This window comes from Chelonoidis abingdonii, chromosome 4, assembly GCF_003597395.2.
Source record: "Chelonoidis abingdonii isolate Lonesome George chromosome 4, CheloAbing_2.0, whole genome shotgun sequence".
In the NCBI taxonomy this organism is placed as follows: Eukaryota; Metazoa; Chordata; order Testudines; family Testudinidae; genus Chelonoidis; species Chelonoidis abingdonii.
In genome coordinates, this window is record NC_133772.1 from 38,301,846 (window position 1) to 38,321,194 (window position 19,349).

Genomic DNA, 19,349 nt, shown 5'->3' on the forward strand with positions numbered 1-19,349 from the left:
GGTATGTGCATCACAGTGGCCCGGAGGGATATGAGCCAGCATAGCAGACCCGGATACATGATTCAACCCACGAAGGAGATCGCTGGAAGAGACACGGACAACCACTTGAACGTAACGATGAGAACAAAAGCTGGGGGGATTTGCGGAACGGCTTGGTTCGCTCTACATAAAAGGCGAGTGCCTTGCGAACATCTAAGGAGTGCAGCTGCTGTTCCCGACGGGACGAATGGGGTTTCAGGAAGAATACGGGTAGGAAAATCTCCTGGTTTACATGAAAAGCCGAGACTACCTTGGGGAGAAGGGCTGGGTGCGGTCTCAGCTGCACCTTGTCCCGATGGAACACCGTATACAGGGGCTCTACCATGAGGGCCCTCAGTTTCGACACCCGTCTCGCGGAAGTGATGGCTACCAGGAACGCCGTCTTCCAGGAGAGAAAGAGGAGGGAACACGTAGCCAATGGCTCAAACCGTGGGGACATAAGTCAGGACAAAATGAGGTTTAGGTCCCAGGAGGGGGTGGGGAGGCGAATCTGGGGTTAAAGATGCTCCAGACCCTTAAGGAACCTAGTCACCATCGGGTGAGAGAAGACTGAAAGGCCATCGCTACCCGAGTGGAAGGTGGAGATAGCTGCCAAATGAACCCAGAGAGATGACACTGCCAGGCCTTGCTGCTTAAGGGACCAAAGGTAATTGAGGATGTTAGGGATGGAAACCTCGGTGGGGGGAAAGCGCCGTTCCGTGCACCAGCACGTAAAACGCTTCCACTTGGCTGAGTACGTCGCCCTCGTAGAAGGCTTCCTACTTCCCAGGAGCACCTGCGTCACCGGGGTAGAGCAATGCATTTCAGACCTGGTCAGCCACTCAGGAGCCACGCTGTGAGGTGCAGCGACTGAAGGTCCGGGTGACGGAGCCGACCGTGGTCCTGCATGATCAGGTCCAGGTGAGGCGGCAGGGGGACAGGGTCGGCTACCGACAGGTCCAGCAACATGGAACCAATGCTGCCGGGGCCACCCCGGAGCGATCAGGATCAAGCGGGCCCTGTCCCTGCGCACCTTCAGAAGGACCTTGTGGATTAACGGAAATGGAGGGAACGCGTAGAACAGGTGTGTCGCCCATGGGATAAGAAAGGCGTCTGCAACCGAGCCCGGTTCGAGGCCTTGAAAAGAGCAGAACACCGGGCATTTCCTGTTCCTGCGGGGACGGAGATCAATCTGGGAACCACCTCGGAAAGTGCTAAAGCGCGTCGGCGAGGACAGCGTGGAATGTAAGGACTGCCAGACATCTCGCACGTGTTCTGACCCGGAAAAGATGCCAACTAGTGAATGAGTGGCGATATGCGGAAGTAAGGAAGTCGCATGCTCGTGCATTGCTCGCTGAATAACAGAGAGTCACTCGGCACTGGGCTCGCTGTGTAGTCTTGTTGTATATAGGTACAACGAAATAACCAACCTTTGTGTTTCGTGAAACACAGCGACCCTGTAGCTGCTGATGGAATGTTTGACAAGCAAGGCGGACCGCCCTCAATTCCCTCACGTTGATGTGGAGGGCTAGCTCGGGAGGGGACCAGCGGCTTTGGGTCCGCAGAGTTCCGAGATGAGCTCCCCAGCCCAAGTCTGATGCATCCGTCGTTAGGGACACCGAGGGCTGGAGCGGATGGAATGGGAGCCCCGCACACACCACAGACTGGTCCATCCACCAATGGAAGGAGTGAAGGACGTCCTGAGGAATTGTGACAATCGCATCCAAAGGACGCCTGGCCGGACGGAGCTGAGCAATGAGCCCGGACTGGAGGGGTCTGAGGCGGAGCCATGCGTACGCTGTGACGAACGTGCAGGCTGCCATGTGGCCCAAGAGAGTCAGGCAAGTGCGTATTGAGGTCAGCAGCGCTGCTAACAAGCTGTGGATGATGGCTGTCAAAGCCTGGAACCTTGACAAAGGAAGAACGGCTCTGGCCAGAGTGGAGTCCAGAATGGCTCCAATAAACTCTATCCTCTGAGTGGGGGTTAGAGTCGACTTCTCGGCATTGAGCATCAAGCCCAGGTTTACAAAGAGTCTCCTGACCATGCGAACGTGATCGAGGACTCGCTCCTCTGAGGGTCCCCGGATGAGCCAGTCGTCGAGGTAGGGGAGTACATGCACGCGACAGTGGCGAAGGTGGGCAACGACTACAGCCATGCACTTGGTGAACACTCTCGGGGCCGTAGAGAGGCCGAACGGGAGGACCGTAAATTGATAGTGATGGCCGCTGACAACGAACCGAAGGAACCTCCGGTGGGGTGGGAAGATGGCTATATAGAAGTAAGCATCCTGCATGTTGAGGGCGGCGTACCAGTCTCTGGGATCCAGGGAAGGGATAATGGTCCCCAAGGATATCATACGGAACTTCAACTTCACCAGGTATCTGTTGAGCTCTCGCAGGTCGAGGATAGGTCTGAGGCCTCCCTTGGCCTTGGGGATCAGAAAATAGCGGGAACAGAACCCCTTGCCCTTTTCGCTCTCTGGAACCTCCTCTTGGCCCCTTTGTCGAGGAGCAATTCGCACCTCCTGGAGGAGAAGTTGCTCGTGAGAGGGGTCCCTGAAGAGGGACGAGGGAGGGGGGCGGGGAGGGGGGAATGAAGCAAACTGTAGATGGTATCCAAGCCACAACGTGCGGAGGACCCAGCGTCCGAAGTAAGCTGGGACCATGCCGGGAGGAAAGGAATGAAAGACGGCTGGGAGAAAGGAGGAGATTTTGGATCCGTAGGAGGAACTGGCCTGCATCCCCAAGGCACGCATAATGACCTCTATTATCTTTAAGGCTTTGCAGCCGAGGGCACGCATCAGTCTTGTCCGAAAAACAGGCCCTGGCCCTCAAACGAAGGTCCTGGATGGTGTATTGGAGTTCCGGAGGAAGGCCAGAGACCTGTAGCCAAGAGATGCGGCGCATAGTAATGCCCGAGGCCAGAGTTCTGGCGGCCGAGTCTGCAGCGTTTAAAGCTGCCTGCAGGGAAGTTATTGCAACTTTCTTTCCCTCCAAGGATTGCGGAGAATTCTTGATGAGCGTCCTGCGGAAGCAGTTCTTTTAAATTATCTGCGCCACTCAGGTGTTATAGGTGTAGCGGCTTAAGTAGAGCTTGCTGGTTGGATACCCGCAGCTGCAAGGGCCTGCAGAATAGATCTTCCGGCCAAGTAGGTCCATACGCCTTGCTTCTTTAGACTTGGGGGCCGGGGCTTGTTGGACCGTGGCGCTCCCTCTCGTTCACAGACTGGACGACGAGGGAACATGGGGGCGGGTGAACATACAAATATTCATAGCCCTTTGAGGGACCATGTATTTGCGTTCACGCCGCGAGCAGCGGGGGAATGGAAGCCGGGGACTGCCAGATGGTCGTGGCGTTGGCTTGGATGGTCTAATGGAAGGGAAGGGCGACACGAGTGGGCGCATCTGCCGACAATATGCTCACTACTGGGTCCTCCACCTCCGAGACCTCCTCAGCCTGTAAATCCATGTTCTGCGCTACGAGCCTGAGGAGATCCTGGTGTGCCCTGAGGTCAAGTGGAGGGGGACTGGTGGATGTCGTCCCCGCCACTGCCTCATCCGGGGAGGAAGACGAGGAGAGACCTGGCAGGAGTGGATCCATTGGCGGCTCCATCTGGAGTACTGCGTCCAGCTCTGGTGGGCACTCAGGGTCCTGAGGCTGAGATGACCCTGTCCTCTGTAGGGGACGGAGGAGGACATGAAGAGGTGGCCTCCGGGGCCCTGTGTTCGGATGCGGACGAACGAGGAGGGATTTGCTGAGGGCCCTGGGCCTGGTGATACGCCCAGGGGGTCCAGAACCCCCACTGCTGAGGGTCATGCTCCTGCTGGGTCTCGGAAAACAGAGCAGCAGGTTTGTCAGCGTCTAGGTATGCACTGTCCGCTCGCGAAGAGACTGATGTCTGGTGAGAGGGCCATGGAGGCGCTCAACGAGAGTGGTACTGGTCCCGTACTCCTGATGGCAAAGACCTCCTCGGTGCCGGAGATCGGTGCCGTGAGCCATAGTGGTGCCGCGATTGAGACTGGGACCTGCCACCAGCCCGGTGCCGGGAGGTCGACCTGGATCGCCGATGGCGAGAATGGCTCCTCGAGTCACGGTGCCGGTAACGATGGCTGGAGCTGGAGCCGTGCCGGGAGTATCGGGACTGGTGTGAAGATGACCTACACCGCGAGTACGACCGGTACTGCCGCGGAGAGCGGTGCCGGGACTGCGAGCGGCGTCTAGAGCGAGACCTCTTTTGGGACCGGGAGTGGTGCCGGGATCTTGACTGTGATCGGTGCCGACCCGGGGAATCCAGGGACGGTGCTCGCATGGTCATCGGCTTGCCCTGTGATTGAAGAACCCGTACCGGCGGTGCCTGGGGTTGGGGCAGCGCAGGCTCCGTCAACGCAATGAGGTCCCTGGCTGAGGAGAATGTCTCAGGCGTAGAGGGGAGCACCAGCTCGACCCCAGATCTTAGCGGGGAGCTGGGAGGGACCGGACTCGACGGACCTCCCGGGCCCGGAGTCGACGAAATCCCTGGCCCAGCTGCTGCGGCCGGAGTCGGTGCCGGGTGCTCCGTCCGAGCCTGCTTAGCCGGGGTGGAGGACGCTGACGGTCTTTTCCCCAGGCCCGGTGCCGGAGAAGGTCAGTGCCGCGGCGTTTTCGTGGGCCCGGAGTGGTCCGGTGCCGAAGCTGAGGCGACACTCGGTGCCGAGGAGGAAGGGTTAAGCGCCGCTTTCATCAGGAGAGTCTTTAGGCGCTGATCCCGCTCCTTTTTGGTTCTCGGTCTGAAGGCCTTACAAATCCGGCACTTCTCGGAGATGTGCAATTCCCCAAGGCACTTCAGGCAGGCGTCGTGGGGATCGCTAGTGGGCATCGGCTTCTTGCAGGCCGAGCACGGTTTGAACCCCGGCGAACCAGGCATGAGCCCGGCGCGGGGAAGGGTTAGAACCCCAAGCCCGCTAACTATATACAACAAGAACTATTATCTACAACTATTCTATACTTTACAACTAGAACTGGAACTAGAAAAATGACGAACAAGGAGAAGCTAGGGACGAGGAGGACAGCTATGCCGCACTCCACAGTTCCAATGACCGACACGGCGGTAAGAAGGAACTGAGGAGCGGACGGGCCGGCAGGGGTATATATTAGCCGCCATGGTGGCGCCACTCTAGGGGGCGGCCTGCCAGCCCGCTGGAGTTACTAAGGTAAAAGTCTTCCGACAAGCGTGCACGCGCAGCGCGTACACCTACTGGAATGGATATGAGCAATCACTTGAAGAAGAACTAGGACACTCGGATGTTACTGAGTGGGTAATTAGGTGTCATATGGGGAGATAATTGGTCACCAAATATTCAGCCTCTGTGCTGATGTTAGCCACACAGATAGTATGGGCTTCCGGACTTCAGTCAGTCTGCACTCAGGTTCAGTGTCTGTGGGGCCTAGTTCTCAGATTCTGACTGCATCTGAAAGCATAAACGTCCCTAGGTGAGGATGAAAATTGGGCAAGGATTGTGCTTTGCACGGCACCTAGCACGCACGTGTGCAGTTCTGGAACAAATAACAGTCATGGAGAGCAGGGAACTTCCGGAGCTTGCAGTCCTGATTCTGGTCTCAGACAGGTGTAATTCCATCAACCTCAGTGGGGTTACTCCTGATTTAGGGCTTCAATGGCAGTCCTTTTGATATATTCCAATGGCATTGTGTCAGGCCCTTATATTGGTCAGTGAGATCAGAATCAGGCCTCATATCTCCAGGCAGAACTAAGTGAGAGATCACTGGTCAGAATAACCTGATCCCCTAAGAAAGAGAGGAGCAGATGCAATGGGTGTGAAGATAAGGACTGCTTATTGGAGAAATCATAGAATATCAGGGTTGGAAGGGACCTCAGGAGGTCATTTAGTCCAGCCCCCTGCTCAAAGCAGGACCAATCCCCAACTATTTTTTTTTTTCCCCCCAGATCCCTAAGTGGCCCTCTCAAGGATTGAATTCACAACCCTGGGTTTAGCAGGCCAATGCTCAAACCACTGAGCAAACCCCACAAAAGTTTATGCTCAAATAAATTTGTTAGTCTCTAAGGTGCCACAAGTACTCCTGTTCTTTTCACACAATACTTATATTGCAGAAAGGTCAAAAGAGCCTCGTAAATGACAAAAGCTCTAAATTTAAAATCATATTATGATCCATACTATTTGAAATTACACATGTTGTTTGCTAACCTCCTTAGTGTTTTGTTTGTGATGGGACATTGGTTCTGTTAGCTGACTGTTAACTTTTCCAAAAACTGAGGGCTTGTCTATACTTAAACAGCTGCGTGGCACTTCAGTGAAGACGCTGCCTATGTTGATGGGAGGGATTCTCCTACCTGCGCAGGTACTCCACCTCCCCGAGAGGCGGTAGTGTAGCTATGTGATAGGAGAAGCCCTCCCATTTACCTAGCGTTGTCTACGTGGGGAGTTAGGTCGCTATAACATAGTTATGGGTATAACATAATTATACCCATGTAAGTTGCATAGACCAGTTCTGAGACTAGAGAATTTGCATTGCAGATTAATTCCTAGGAAGGGTATTTTTCCTAGTAATGTGTTATCCATTGTAACCCTGAAACTCCATCTTGATCAGCCAATTACAGAGACAAGTCCCTTCTGCACTGCTCATGTCCATGCAAGCATCGGCTCAAGGCTGGGCCGAAGTTCCTTGAATGTCTCCTTTCCATCAAGCCCACTCATCCGTGTATGTGATTGTCAGTTGGCTGCTTAAAGCTGTTTGAAAACTCGGAAAATGGGTTCATAAAGAAATTTACAATGTTTTTTTTTCCCCTTTCTGCAGGGTTCAGAATGGACCCATTTTCCATAAATGCTTTTCGCAACCTGATCAATTCAACTGCTGGGGGAAGGTCCATTTTAGGGTATATACTCTGCAAAGTTTATACTCCAGCCAATTTGTGGTAGGCAAATGTGGCCAAGTTCTGGAATGAAAATTGCTGCTGGCACTTTTCCTCTGCCCTGCTCTAGGGCTGGTGGCTGTGATCACACCAAGAGAGATTATGTTGTTCATTTCCCCAAAACTAGAACTGCTTTAGCATACTCCCAGAGGGTCTGCTCATTATCTAGTGTGGCAGGGTAAAATAATTGTGTAGTAAAGAGTAGTAATTTATCTGCGTAGTTATTTACAAATGGGGCATTCATACTTAGACCAAGTGAAAGAGGAATCACTTTCTGGGGTTCAGGATCTGTGAATTAACTAGGGAACCCATCTCAGATTAAATCAGTTACCTCTTTGTTCTGAGGGCTCAGGGGTGGTGGTTATGGACCCTGATGAAAAATGACTTTCAGGTGGGTTCCCCCCACTCCTTTTAGCAGTGGTTGTATTGTATCCCAGTTCTTCTGCTGGGTGGTGTTTTGGGTGGAAACATTAACCTTACCTTAGCGTGAACCTCCAGCCAGGCTAAAAATTAATGGATAACAAAGCTGTGATCTACAACATGTGAATAAGCCACCTGCGTGGATGTCATCTCAGTGGGGGATTGTAGCTAGGACAGAGAAGGGATTATCTGATTTTAAAACTTTTTTCTTTCCCTCTAGGACAATCCCAGACCTTGTGAATGTGTCGAGGATCCCCTATTAAAACATGTTGAAGTGATACTTATAGTTCCAGGATGCACAGATCCCTACTAATCGCACAGGCCTGAGCCAATCTGGCCCCTTGAATCTGAGCTGGGGTGGCTAGCTCAAGCTGCTGCCTGAATTGCAATATCCGCACAGCTGTTTTTTAGCAAGGAGTGTGAGTCTGTCTACCCATAATGACCTGCAAAGCCCTGTGCGGCGTCAGGGACTGACATGCACTGACTGCCCCTCTCTCTTTGCCCTCAGTTCCAGGGAGGAGTGTGGGCCTTGAGCACGGGTCTGTGTGACGCGCTGATGACCATGGATGTGATGCTGTGCACAGCCTCTATCTTCAACCTCTGTGCTATCAGCGTGGATCGGTAAGCACATCCCCCAGCTACTTAGCCCATCCGAACTTGTCTGTTGTCTGGGCTTTACAGCGCTTCCCCTGGGAAATCATTGAAGGGATATTTCTCCACCTGCCTTCTGCATTGAAGCAGTGCTGAGGTCAGATGGGCTGGGACTTTCCTCATTGCCATGCAGGGAATCCCTAGTCCTGTTCCCTCTAGGGAAGTCCCTCTTGGATTGAATCTATTTCCCCTATCTCCAGCCCCAGTTTTGGTGGAGATTTGCTCCCTCATTTCTCCAAGGCTTGGAGTCCAAGCAGTCTGGGAGCAGTTAATAGTGATGCCAAAGGCAGAAACCGGGCTGATGAGAGCTGTCCCTTGTTGGGTTTGACTTGAGAGAGTGAACTATGTCTAGAATAAGCCTTCAGCCACCTGGATTCCAGAGTCCTGCCCTAATTCCCAGCTCAGAGGAGGAAGCTGGGGTAAGCGAAGTGTTAAGTCTCAGGGCCCCTTCAGTCCTGGCCTCTCTGCTTGGACGGCCAAGGGGTGTGGTGTAGACATCAGTCCATTAGAAGCTGGATTTAGACCAAACACGCTTCACACAGGCCACCAAACAGCTGTTGGATGCCGTCTTTGTTTTTGAGGCTGGGAAAGCTGCTACGCCCAACACCACGTGCAGATATTGCCTGTTCCTTGGTGGCAAGGCTCTGTGTTGGTTTTCTGCCTATTGCTTTGAAATAAACAGAGCAGAACCCAGCGTAGCAGGTCGGGATGATTTGGGTGGCAGTGGCAGGATATTGCTGCATCACAAAAGGCTGTTTATTGTTCAGGAAGGTTGTCCTTCCTGGGGATTTGGCGGTGACAGTCAATTCCTGAACAGAAATACGTTAGCTGGGCCAGTGAAGGAATGAGTAAGAAACAGCTGGGAAGTGATCAATTGGTCACAGAGTGCCCTTTGCAGAGCTCAGCTCCCTCTTTGCTCTGTGGTCCCAGTGCTCCAAACACCAGCCTGACCTCCTCCTGGCAGCACACGTGTAACAACAGCTCCCTACAAGATTTAATTACAGCCCCAGGCGCTCATTTCATTTACATTTCAATAGGCTGGCTATGGCATGTCAGCAAAATAAGAGTTGAGAACCTATTTACGGAGGATTAATAACTCTGTCCGAGGGTACATTTGCTACATTGCTATTGCAAGCTGTGGCTATTAATCCATGGTCAGTGTCTTAAACACCATGGGTTATTGCACATACATCATCTGTCTCATGAATTGAAGTGACAACAGCTGTCTGGAACCCGAGGTGAGGAAAGGAGAAGCTTTGCTGGCTCAGAACTGACTGATCCACATTAATAACCTGGCCACCGCCATCTGGCACATGCTTGGTGACCTACAGTAAAATGAACTATCCCCTCCACGCTGCAGAGGCTTTATATTGAAGGAGTCTTGGTGAGGTGAACGCCAAAATCCCAGGTAGTGGTGAGGCACACAGGCAAGGCATTCTGTATAAAGCAGATTGTGTGGGCGGACGTGTATTACACTGCTGTATGGGAAACTCAGTCTGGGAATGATATGGCCACCCTCTCTCTAGGGGAGAAAGTGGCAATTGTGGGAACTCTTAGTAATGATTAGGGTGAGGGGAAGGCAGCTGAGAAAGTGCCCCTTTCCTGTTGTCAGGGAGCCATGCTATTCTCTTCTGCAGTGCAGGTGGGAAATAAATACCATGCCAGGTGGTGGGAGTTGGCAGTGAGATCAGGAGCTCATGCACCGAGTAGCACTTGTGAGTATGATGCAGCATGTTCTTGGGAATGATGAGGGGGGAGGCAGTGCCACCACATAGGGCTCCAGCAGCCAGTCTGCTAGAGGGAGTGACAGCCTGGGAAGGAACTGAGCATCCCTAGATGGAGAATAGGGGTGATGAAGGAGGCGGGTGTCGGAGTGGGGTGAGGGAAGAACTGAGGGAGCAGCTACCCTAGAACAAAGCAGTGAATTTCACCCAAACAAATGGCTGGACTTCACCTTCCCTCCCATCCTTTGATCACCAAACATGGCCCCCCAAAATGCCAGAAGTAACATGTTAAGGCCAGAAGGGACCATAGGGTGACCAACCAGCCTGAGCTCCTGCACAAGTCATAGAATCTCACCCAGGGATGGGATGAGATTTGTCCTGTCCTGAAGAGAAGCTAAAGCCCTGCTTATGTTAAGGGAATTCACTCCAGTGTGTAACATCCTGGATGTAGAGACAGCAGCACAAACCCCTATTGTGCCACAGTGCACAGGCACCATGGGGGGCTAATGCTGGTGCAGCTGGATCTGGGCTGCTGTTCCACTTTGTGCCAGTGCCATGTGAGTTATGAGGATTTGGGAACATCAGCGTAGTGATACTGCTGGGAATGGCCTCGGGGTAGATGATGCTTAGTGGTCTGATGGTGTTCTCCTAAACGTGCAGGGGAAGAAGGGGTCCCAGCCAACAGTAGGATTTCAGCCTGATGCAGGGTTGGGTGTGGGAGAACATTGACTGCTCCATTTACTGTCAGAGTCATTGCGCAGGCAACTCACTCGGTGATCGGTGGGAGAAGAGGACACGCTCTGCTAGCACCATTCTCCCAGCTCAGGGCAGCTCCGTGCTACCAGTCTTGACCGTTTTCTCTATGTCACAGGTTCATTGCCGTTTCCATCCCGCTGAACTATAACCGGCAGCAGATCGACCTGCGGCAGCTGATCCTCATCTCCACCACTTGGATCTTTGCTTTCGCCGTGGCATCCCCGGTCATCTTCGGCCTCAACAATGTCCCAGACAGGGACCCCACCTTGTGTCAGCTGGAGGACAACAACTACATTGTTTACTCCTCCATCTGCTCCTTCTTCATCCCCTGTCCGGTCATGCTGGTCCTCTACTGTGCCATGTTCCAGGGACTGAAGCGGTGGGAGGAGGCCAGGAAAGCCAAGCTGAAGAGCAGCGTGTATGCAGGTGGCCGGAAGCTGTGCTGCCCACCTCCCCTCCTGGAGAGGAAGCAGGCTGAGATCAAGCTGCAGGAGTGCAGTCTGTATGAGCGCTCCGAGTGCTCTTTCCCCAGGGGGTACGTGATGAACAGTGGCATCCGGACTGTCTCCTGCCCTCACCTCAAGTACTCCCACCCGGCACACAAACGGAAACAGGCCAAGATCAATGGCCGTGAGAGGAAGGCTATGAAGGTGCTGCCAGTTGTGGTCGGTAAGTGGATGGTCCTCATTACGTGGCTGCTAGAACAGTGGAGTGGGGCGGGGGTTATACTGGGACTGGGGTTTTCAGAAAGGCTTTGTACCTTGGGGGCTGTCTGTGTTTAAAAGTTGGACTCTGATTCAGGTGTTGTCTTGAATATCTGCCCCCAATTGTCAGCTTTTTTAAGCATCTGTAAATGTGGTCCTGAGTGCATTTGAAAATCTGGCCCCAGGTGGGCTCTTGTATTTTAACAGGGCACTACTAGCCTTCTTCCCACCCACCCCTTAGCCAGGATTAGCACTTGGTTGTCTCAGGAACATCTGGACTAAGATCTCACCTGGTGTTTCAGTTTCATGTCTGCTTCAGATGCAGCTGTCATGCTTAATTCTTCAGCGTGATTCACACCAATGGGGAGCGCGCCAGACTCTTCCGTTCCAGCCATGCAGTGTTCTCCTTGGGTGCAAGACTGGCAAGGAAGACAGGGGCTCCAATATGCCCTTAATGCAGCACTCCCAGCATGGTGAGAATACTGGCTGCTGTACTGGGAGGAAGAAACATGTCACCAGTTCTCTGATCTCATGCCCAAAGGGCTAGGCTGAGATCTGTTTGCTAATGGGGATTGGGCGGTGAACAGAAAAGCTTCCCTAAGCAGCAAAGATGGAAGTATTTGAATCCTTTTGTTTAATGCAAGGATCCCATGATGATCAGCACACGGTAGGTGACTGTCCATCCCAGGCAGCTGGCTATGGACAGGACAGGGTTCCTGCGATTCCCAAGCCTGGCTGCAGCACTGTGCTCCAGAAAGTGAGCTTGCATTTAAACAAACACACGGGCTTCAATGGGCAGAAGCAACTAGTGAGTTTTGGTAGGTTTAGTCTCTAATGCACGATGACTCATTGGCCTTGGTAGGATGGGCTGTGTGGTATTTCTAGCCTGTCTGGAAGTGTACAGTACTGAAAGCCTCAAGAAAAGGCCTAGAGGTTTGGATAATTAGTCATGCTAAGTATCTGTACTTCGAAGTGCAACTGAGGGCCAGGTCCTAGTGTGGCCTGGGCAGATGGTCCAGGGGTGTAAGGTTCCCCCTTGTTTTCCCACCTCAACGTCCTGCAGTGCAGGACAGAGTTAGTTGCTACCAAGCTGCTACATCCTCCCCTGGGTAGGTAGGTGGGGAGTAGGCAGGGGTGGGTGGGGCCAAGGTCTCCATTCCCCCTCCCCCCCATGCTTTGCCAGGTGTAGGGCACTCCTCCTCCCACCCCCACCAAAGTGAGGGTGAAAGAGGCAAAGTCAGCACCTTGTGCTGCCCCCTTTGTGGGGTGAAGGGCAGAGTTATGATTTAGCCCTGCAGTTTTGGAGGTTTGATTGATCGTCATGACTAATCAAGCACCTAGAACTAGAAATGATTCTCTAGCCGTCCTGGCTCAACTGCTGTGACCTGCAATGCAATAGGTGAGGGAAGCAAAGCTGCTCTGACCAGGGCTAATCCTATCTCATCTCCCCTGTCTGAAAATACTCATACTACTCCCACATGAAAATCCATGCTGGCCTCTCTTGTTGTGGCTAATGATGATGCTTATCCTAAAACCTTTACAGCTCTTTAATCTGATAGTGTCTATCTGTGCCTTCTGCTATCTTTTATTGTACCAGTTTCTGTTGGTGAGAGAGACAAGTTTTTGAGCTTACCCCAGAGCTCTTCTTCAGGTCTAAGGGGAACTCCCAGCATCACAGCAAAGCACGAGGTGGGATAAATTGTTTAGCATGAGTATCAGAGGGGTAGCCGTGTTAGTCTGGATCTGTAAAAGCATTAAAGAATCCTGTGGCACCTTATAGACTAACAGACGTTTTGGAGCATGAGCTTTCGTCACATCTGACCAAGTGGGTATTCACCCATGAAAGCTCATGCTCCAAAACGTCTGTTAGTCTATAAGGTGCCACAGGATTCTTTGCTGCTTTAGCATAAGTAGTTGGCACATATTGAAAGGGACCATTCAGGGTAGAATGGTCCATTCACACCTCTGCAGTCAGAGGACAAAAAGAGAGGGTTAGTGGGTTACAGATTGTTGTAATAAGCCAGAAATCCATTGTCTCTGTTCAATCCATGAAGGCCAAGGCTACACTACAGATATTTATTGATATAACTGTGTCGCTCGGGTGTGAAAAATCCACATCCCCAAGCAACGTACTTATACCAGTCTAATGCCCGATATAGAGCTTCTCCCATCAACATAGCTACCGCCTCTTGGGGGGGTAAATTAACTGTGCCGCCAGGAGTGTCTTCACTTAAAATGCTGCATCAGCACCTATGCACTGCTGTAGCACTTATGTGCAGACCTGCTCTAGCAGAGGAATGAATTTAAGCTCTCAGGCTTGTCTTGTGAAATTGTTGTGCAGGTTTCCTTTGAGGCTGAGGGCTGACAGGTCCAATATAGAGGGCTCGCTTTGTGAAAAGTGTTCACTTGCAGGTGATAGTGCTTGTCTTTTACCCTTTTCTTGTGTGAATTCATTCGACAGACAGCGCAGTGATTGTCTGGCATAGTGAGAGCCCCTGGCTGGAAGCCAGAATAATTCAAACTGGAAATTGACACAGCTTTTTACTACTAAGGAGCAGGGATGTGGTGGCGTCTTTACATCAGAGTTGGCTTGCTGGCTAAAAGCTAGGCAAGAGATGGTCCTGTTGGGCTTTAAAATCTGTGAATCCCAAAAAGTTAATGACTCAAGGGCCTTTTCTGCCCTTATTTGTCTCCTTGGAGGCTTTTCTGTTATGTGAGGACTAAACACTCAGGCAATCAGCATCATGACTGTTCACCACATGCTGCAAAAGATACGTTTGGTTCAAGAGCTGTCTCCTATTGAAGTGGACTGTACATAAAGGCAGGGATTCGAAGATGTAGCAGGACAACTTATTCCACCACTTAGATCATGTCTACACTACCACTTAAGTCAGCAAAACTTGTCACTCAGTGGCGTGAACCCCCCCTCCCCCCCCGGTGACAAGTTTCACCGGCATAAGTGGTAATGTGCACAGCTACCTTCGCTCGTGGAGGTGGTAGTAATTATATCAACGGGAGAGCTCTCTCCTGTCGCCATAGAGCGGCTACACAAGCGATTGTACAGCAGTGCGTCTGAATCAGTACTGCCGGGCCGCAAGTAAGCTTGCTAGTTTAGACATGGTGTTATGGCTCAGCCTCCTATCTGGGCACAAGGGCATAATGCCAGGATGCAGACTGGGGTGTGTGTCCATAGGTCCCTATGGGTCTAGAGCAGAGGTGGGCAAACTTTTTGGCCTGAGGGCCACATTGGGGTATGGAAATTGTATGGCAGGCCATCAATGCTCATGAAATTGGGGTCAGGGACAAAAGAAATGAGGAGTTCAGGGGGCGGGGCGGGGCTCTGGGTTGGGGTACCAGGGGGTGATGGTAAGGGCTCTGGGATGGGGCTGAGGATGAGGGGTTTGGGGTGCAGGAGGGGGCTCCAGGCTGGGACCATTGGGTTCAGAGGGTGGGAGGGGGATCAGGGATGGGGCAAGCTGTTGGGGCATGAGGGGGTGCGGGCTCGGGGGGGCTGGGGATCAGGGACTTGGAGTGCAAGAGGGGGCTCTGGGCTGGGATTGAGGGGTTCAGAGGGGGCATCAGGGCTGTGGCAGGGTATTGGGGTACAGGGGCAGGCTCAGGGTGCAGGCTTCGGGCGGCGCTTACTGCAAGCAGCTGCTGAAAGCATGTCCACCATCCGGCTCCAAGGTATGGCTAGGCAGCTCTGCGCGCCGCCCTGTCCACAAGCACCACCCCTGCAGCTCCCATTGGCTGGGAACTGTGGCCCATGGGAGCTGGGGGGGGGGGGGGGGGCGGTGCCTGCAGACTGGACAGAGTGCAGAGCCGCCTGGCTACGTAGGAGCTAGAAGGGGGTCATGCTGTCTGTTTTCTGGGAGCCATGCGGAGCAGAACAAGCCTGTGACCCTGCTCCCCGGCTGGAGCTGAGGGCCAAATTAAATGGTCTGAAGGGCCAGATGTGGCCCACAGACCGTAGTTTGCCCACCCCTAGTCTAGAGGGTGGGGATCAGTTTGTTCTTGAAGTAGCTTTTCATGAAGGCCAGGAGTCCAGCTGTTTTTGTAATTGATCCATGCACAACCAACAGAGAGATTTTGAGTAACTCCATGAGAGTATCACGAACAACTGTGTGCAGCAGCACTGAGACCCTCATCACAGGTGAGTCAAAGGGCCACAAAGCAGTGGGGTTGCAGCCCATCCCCCTCCACTGTTCTGTCCTGCATGCTCAAGAAGTCAGTGGTGTTAATAAGAAAAATGGATTTATTTTTTTTTTGATTTTTTTTTAGGCCTTCCAGGCAGCAAAGCTAAGGAACAAAGCTACTCCCCTCAGAACTGCCAGACCCAACCCACGCTCCAGCCTATTGTAACGTTTATGCTCTTCCAACTGCCAAATTGGTGTCTCAGATCTTGAACTGCTTTACAGTGATAAGGAAACCAGCTTAAGCCTCTAGTTAACTGTAATCAGATGCGCATTATAGGCCCTTTGATTCACTAAGCATGAATCAGGGTAGTTTGTGTCTCAACTATGCAAAACCTTAGCTGAAGGAGTAGCGCAGGGATGGCTGCAGTCCAAACCAAGCCAGTGGGTCAGCAGGTCAGATGAGGAGTTTTAGTGGAGGAAACTTGGAAGCTGGCACTTCACATGACCTTTGCTAGGGGAAACCCACCTAAATGCTTCTGTAGCATCTGAGCATCTGCCACACAGTTATGAATTTAAACTACCCTACCTCCAAGCGATGGTAGCGCCTTTGCCAGCTAAGGCACAGAGAGCGATTCAGTGACGAGCCCAGGGTCACACAGGTCCGTTATAGCAGAGCTATGACTTGAGGGCCATCCTGCTGTGGACCAGGCCAGTGCCTGAGCAGTAAGCCCAGGCTTCCTCCCTCAGCCCATCTGCTTGGGGCCTGTTCTGTCCTGCTCATCAGTCACTATAAATGGGGTAAAGTTCAGCCCACCACGAGTGCCTCCCTCTTTGCAGTAAAAAACCCTGGAAACAGCAAGGCAGCCAGAGCCACCCTTTGATCAAAGAGGGTGAAATCCTCTCCCCCAAGAGGTTCTGAACTCGGCGCTCTGCAGGAGGGCAGTCTTCAGGGACAGCTGCTTCCCGTGCCTTATGGGCCCTGGAACACAGCTCCTCTCTGGGGGATGGAGTAACAACAGCTCATCACTTAAAATCCAGTCTGCTGTGATGGGGGCAAGTCCAGTCCATCAAGGAGCAGGTGGATACATGGACCCGTCTCCCTGGAGGGAGGGACTGCCCTAGAGGCTAGTGAAGCCCTAAATTCCTGCTGGTGCAGGGTTGCAGAATCAGACACCCCCAAGGTGGGAGCTGAATAGGGCTGCATTTGATTTTCACTGTCCTGGTGAGCGGAGTGCCAGCCTGCTCATGCAGAGGGCCACATTTCTCTGGCAGTAGAAGCTGAGAAAGCATAGTGGAGTGGGCATGAGATGAAGTAAGGAGCATGCTTGTTCCTGAGATGATTGCACCAAACACAGTGTTGTTGTAACCTCGGGATCAATAATTCCTTGTGCAGCAGCCACCATTGCTGCTGCTGTAGGTCAGAGGGTAAGCCTCAGAATGTGATCGCTTTCCTCCTGGTACAGCTAGAGAAATATACTGCATATTGACACGGGCCTCTGTAATATATTCAGCAGCAACTTGGCTACCACCAAAACATCCCACCCCAACGAGAGGTAAAATGCTGTGCTTAGATACTGCTGCACAGCTCCCCAGTGTAGTCACAAGTGTGTAGCCAAGGGCCACCCTCCAGTTTCCAGTACCTCCAGTACCTGCCCTCCAGTTTCCATTCTTGTTCCACCTTCTCACCTGCCCTCATTCAACCCACACATCTAGTCAAAGAGTTGAGTTGTTTCTGTAAGGAGAAACTGACGATGGAGGCAGGGAGTCCTTTGATGCTCTTGGGTTTATTATGAACACAAGAGAGCTTCTTTGCTTGCTGACTAAAGAGGCTTTGGACTGCACCAGAGCAGAAGCCCCTTTTCCCAACCTCTGTCAGGGTCACACTGTGTGACCCTGGCAGGAGTCTGGAACACACCCTCCTTCTCCAATCTGTTCGCTTATGCTCCCCCTATCCCCCACAATACCCAGCAAACCACTCTGCCCAAGGTAGCAGACTTCTGGACAGCCTTGCGTCCGCCTGTGGTTTGGGGCTGGAGACTGCTATTTCAGTCACGTACATTCTGAACGAAAGGCAGCAGTTACACTCAACCTGTAACCACAAGGTTGAACCCAATACCCTGATAGTTATTTTTCTCTAAGTTGTGGGTTCTCAACTTGGGGGTCATGAAAAAGTCAGTGGAAAAGGTTGAAAACTCGTGCTCTAGGTGATTGATGGGTATCCCCTCCTTTCGATGTGCAAGTTGATGCTGGCATCACACTTGATCTGTGCCTGTAATGATGCAGGAAGAGATGGCTAGAGAGGTTGCTTAATGCTTGTCCTGGTTTCCACTTCCTCCATTTGTCCGAGATATGTCTCTCTGTCCATCTCTGTAATGCCTTCTTTAGCCCCAAAACCCTACTAAGCCAGACAAGTGCATGGCAATTTTGTAATAGCAAAATACAATTTCAGGCTCTCATGTTCTTTGGACGTTGGCTTACCTGCTGTGTTGTCTGTGTCAATACTATACCCAGAGAGTACAGTCTGTAATATGTATTTGACAATAATGCGTAGACCTCATGGTACAGACATGTTGTAAGAGACAGTTCCTCTCAAGACACAAATAGTGGGAGGGTGTTTCACAGAGAAATAAAGTGACTTGGCCCAGGTCTCCTCATTTAGCCTGTGACCCCTCCACTGGGTTACACAGCCTCATCCATCAACCCATGAGCTACCTCTGCCACCCTACCCCATGGTACTTGTGTGCAGTGTATGACTTTGCTGTCTGTTCTCTTTCACAGGTGCTTTCCTCTTCTGCTGGACACCCTTCTTTGTGGTACACATAACAAGAGCCCTGTGCAAATCCTGCACCATCCCCAGTCAGGTCATCAGCATTGTCACCTGGCTGGGCTACGTCAACAGTGCCCTTAACCCCATCATCTACACCATCTTCAACACAGAGTTCAGGAAATTCTTCCGCAAAGCTTTGCACGTCTTCTGCTGAGGTTGGTGCCTGCTGGAGTCAGGGAAGAACCAAAGCATAGGGCACAGCAGGGAGTAAAGATGACCCAGTGGGTTTTTTTGTATAGCCCATTAAAGTTTGATTTCTTGCTACGTTCCTGTGTTTTACACTTTTTTCCATGCACGTTGAAAACACAACAGCCTACCCCAATCCTGAGAGGAATTGTCCATGGAGTCTAGTACCCCCAGCCTGATGCACTTGTTAATAGGCAGGAATAAAAATTGGGCCTCCGGTCAGTTTGCAGTGCAAAGATCTGGAAGGTGCCAAACGAGAGAGACTGTGTTGAAACAGCCAAAGTGGTCTATGGTCTGTTGTTCTGGCTCTTCCACTAGCCAATGCCCAATACTGAAGAGGAAGGTGTGAGACTGTCAGACAGTGCCTCTCCAGACCCTTGGGGGAAGGCAAGAGGGGTCCAATTTCTTCCTACACCCCCTTTGCTTTGAGGGATACCTCAGCATCCTGGTGGATAGACATTGAAGTGCACTGGCCCCAGGGTGCTCACTGTAGCATTTAGCAAGTTGACCAGGTGACCTACTGTAGAGGGAAGGAGGTGCAAGTTTAAATACTAACAGATTATCGTCCCCTATTGGCACTGCTGCAGTGTAACTCCTCAGTGGGGATTATGTACTGATCAGGGAAATAGCAGAGAATATTTGAAAGTGCAGGTTGATGTGTTAAGCACAAGAGAAAATATTTTAAACCCTGATGATTGCCATCTCGCTTAAACCATTCTGGCTGAGCACTCCTTGCTCGCCGGGAGCATAGTTAGTGCCCGTGCTGTGCCAGACGTGAAGCTGGCAAAGTGCAGAGCAAGGTGAACGCTACTTGCCCTCAAAAGCGACAGAGCTACTGCTCCCCTGGAGAAATCCTGGCCCCCTCTGGCTCTCTGCTTCATTGGGGCCCTCCAGCCCCACTGCACTATGACAGGCCTCCAGGGCAGATTCTTAGCCACACTGTGAAACTATCTGCTTTGTTGCAGCCAGCATCCATCCATCCAATCACAGATTCTCTTGCC

The 19,349-nt window shown here is 52.0% G+C and overlaps 1 protein-coding gene across 1 annotated transcript; it reads left to right on the top strand.

Moving 5' to 3' along the window:
* The first annotated feature begins 7,784 nt into the window (after positions 1-7,784).
* Positions 7,785-18,411, top strand: DRD4 (dopamine receptor D4). Its single transcript, XM_032804312.2, has 3 exons — positions 7,785-7,985; positions 10,611-11,164; positions 18,114-18,411. Exons 1-3 carry the CDS (start codon positions 7,921-7,923, stop codon positions 18,314-18,316), a joined length of 822 nt encoding a protein of 273 aa, XP_032660203.1. The 5' UTR covers positions 7,785-7,920; the 3' UTR covers positions 18,317-18,411.
* The last annotated feature ends 938 nt before the right edge of the window (positions 18,412-19,349 follow it).

What these genes read in the sequence shown, in the direction of transcription:
- DRD4 (XM_032804312.2), top strand. Translation starts at nt 7,921, where the DNA reads ATGACCATGGATGTGATGCTGTGCACAGCCTCTATCTTCAACCTCTGT. An exon ending in TGTGCTATCAGCGTGGATCG is followed by an intron (nt 7,986 to 10,610) that starts GTAAGCACATCC and finishes TCTATGTCACAG; the next exon opens with GTTCATTGCCGTTTCCATCC. An exon ending in GGTGCTGCCAGTTGTGGTCG is followed by an intron (nt 11,165 to 18,113) that starts GTAAGTGGATGG and finishes TCTCTTTCACAG; the next exon opens with GTGCTTTCCTCTTCTGCTGG.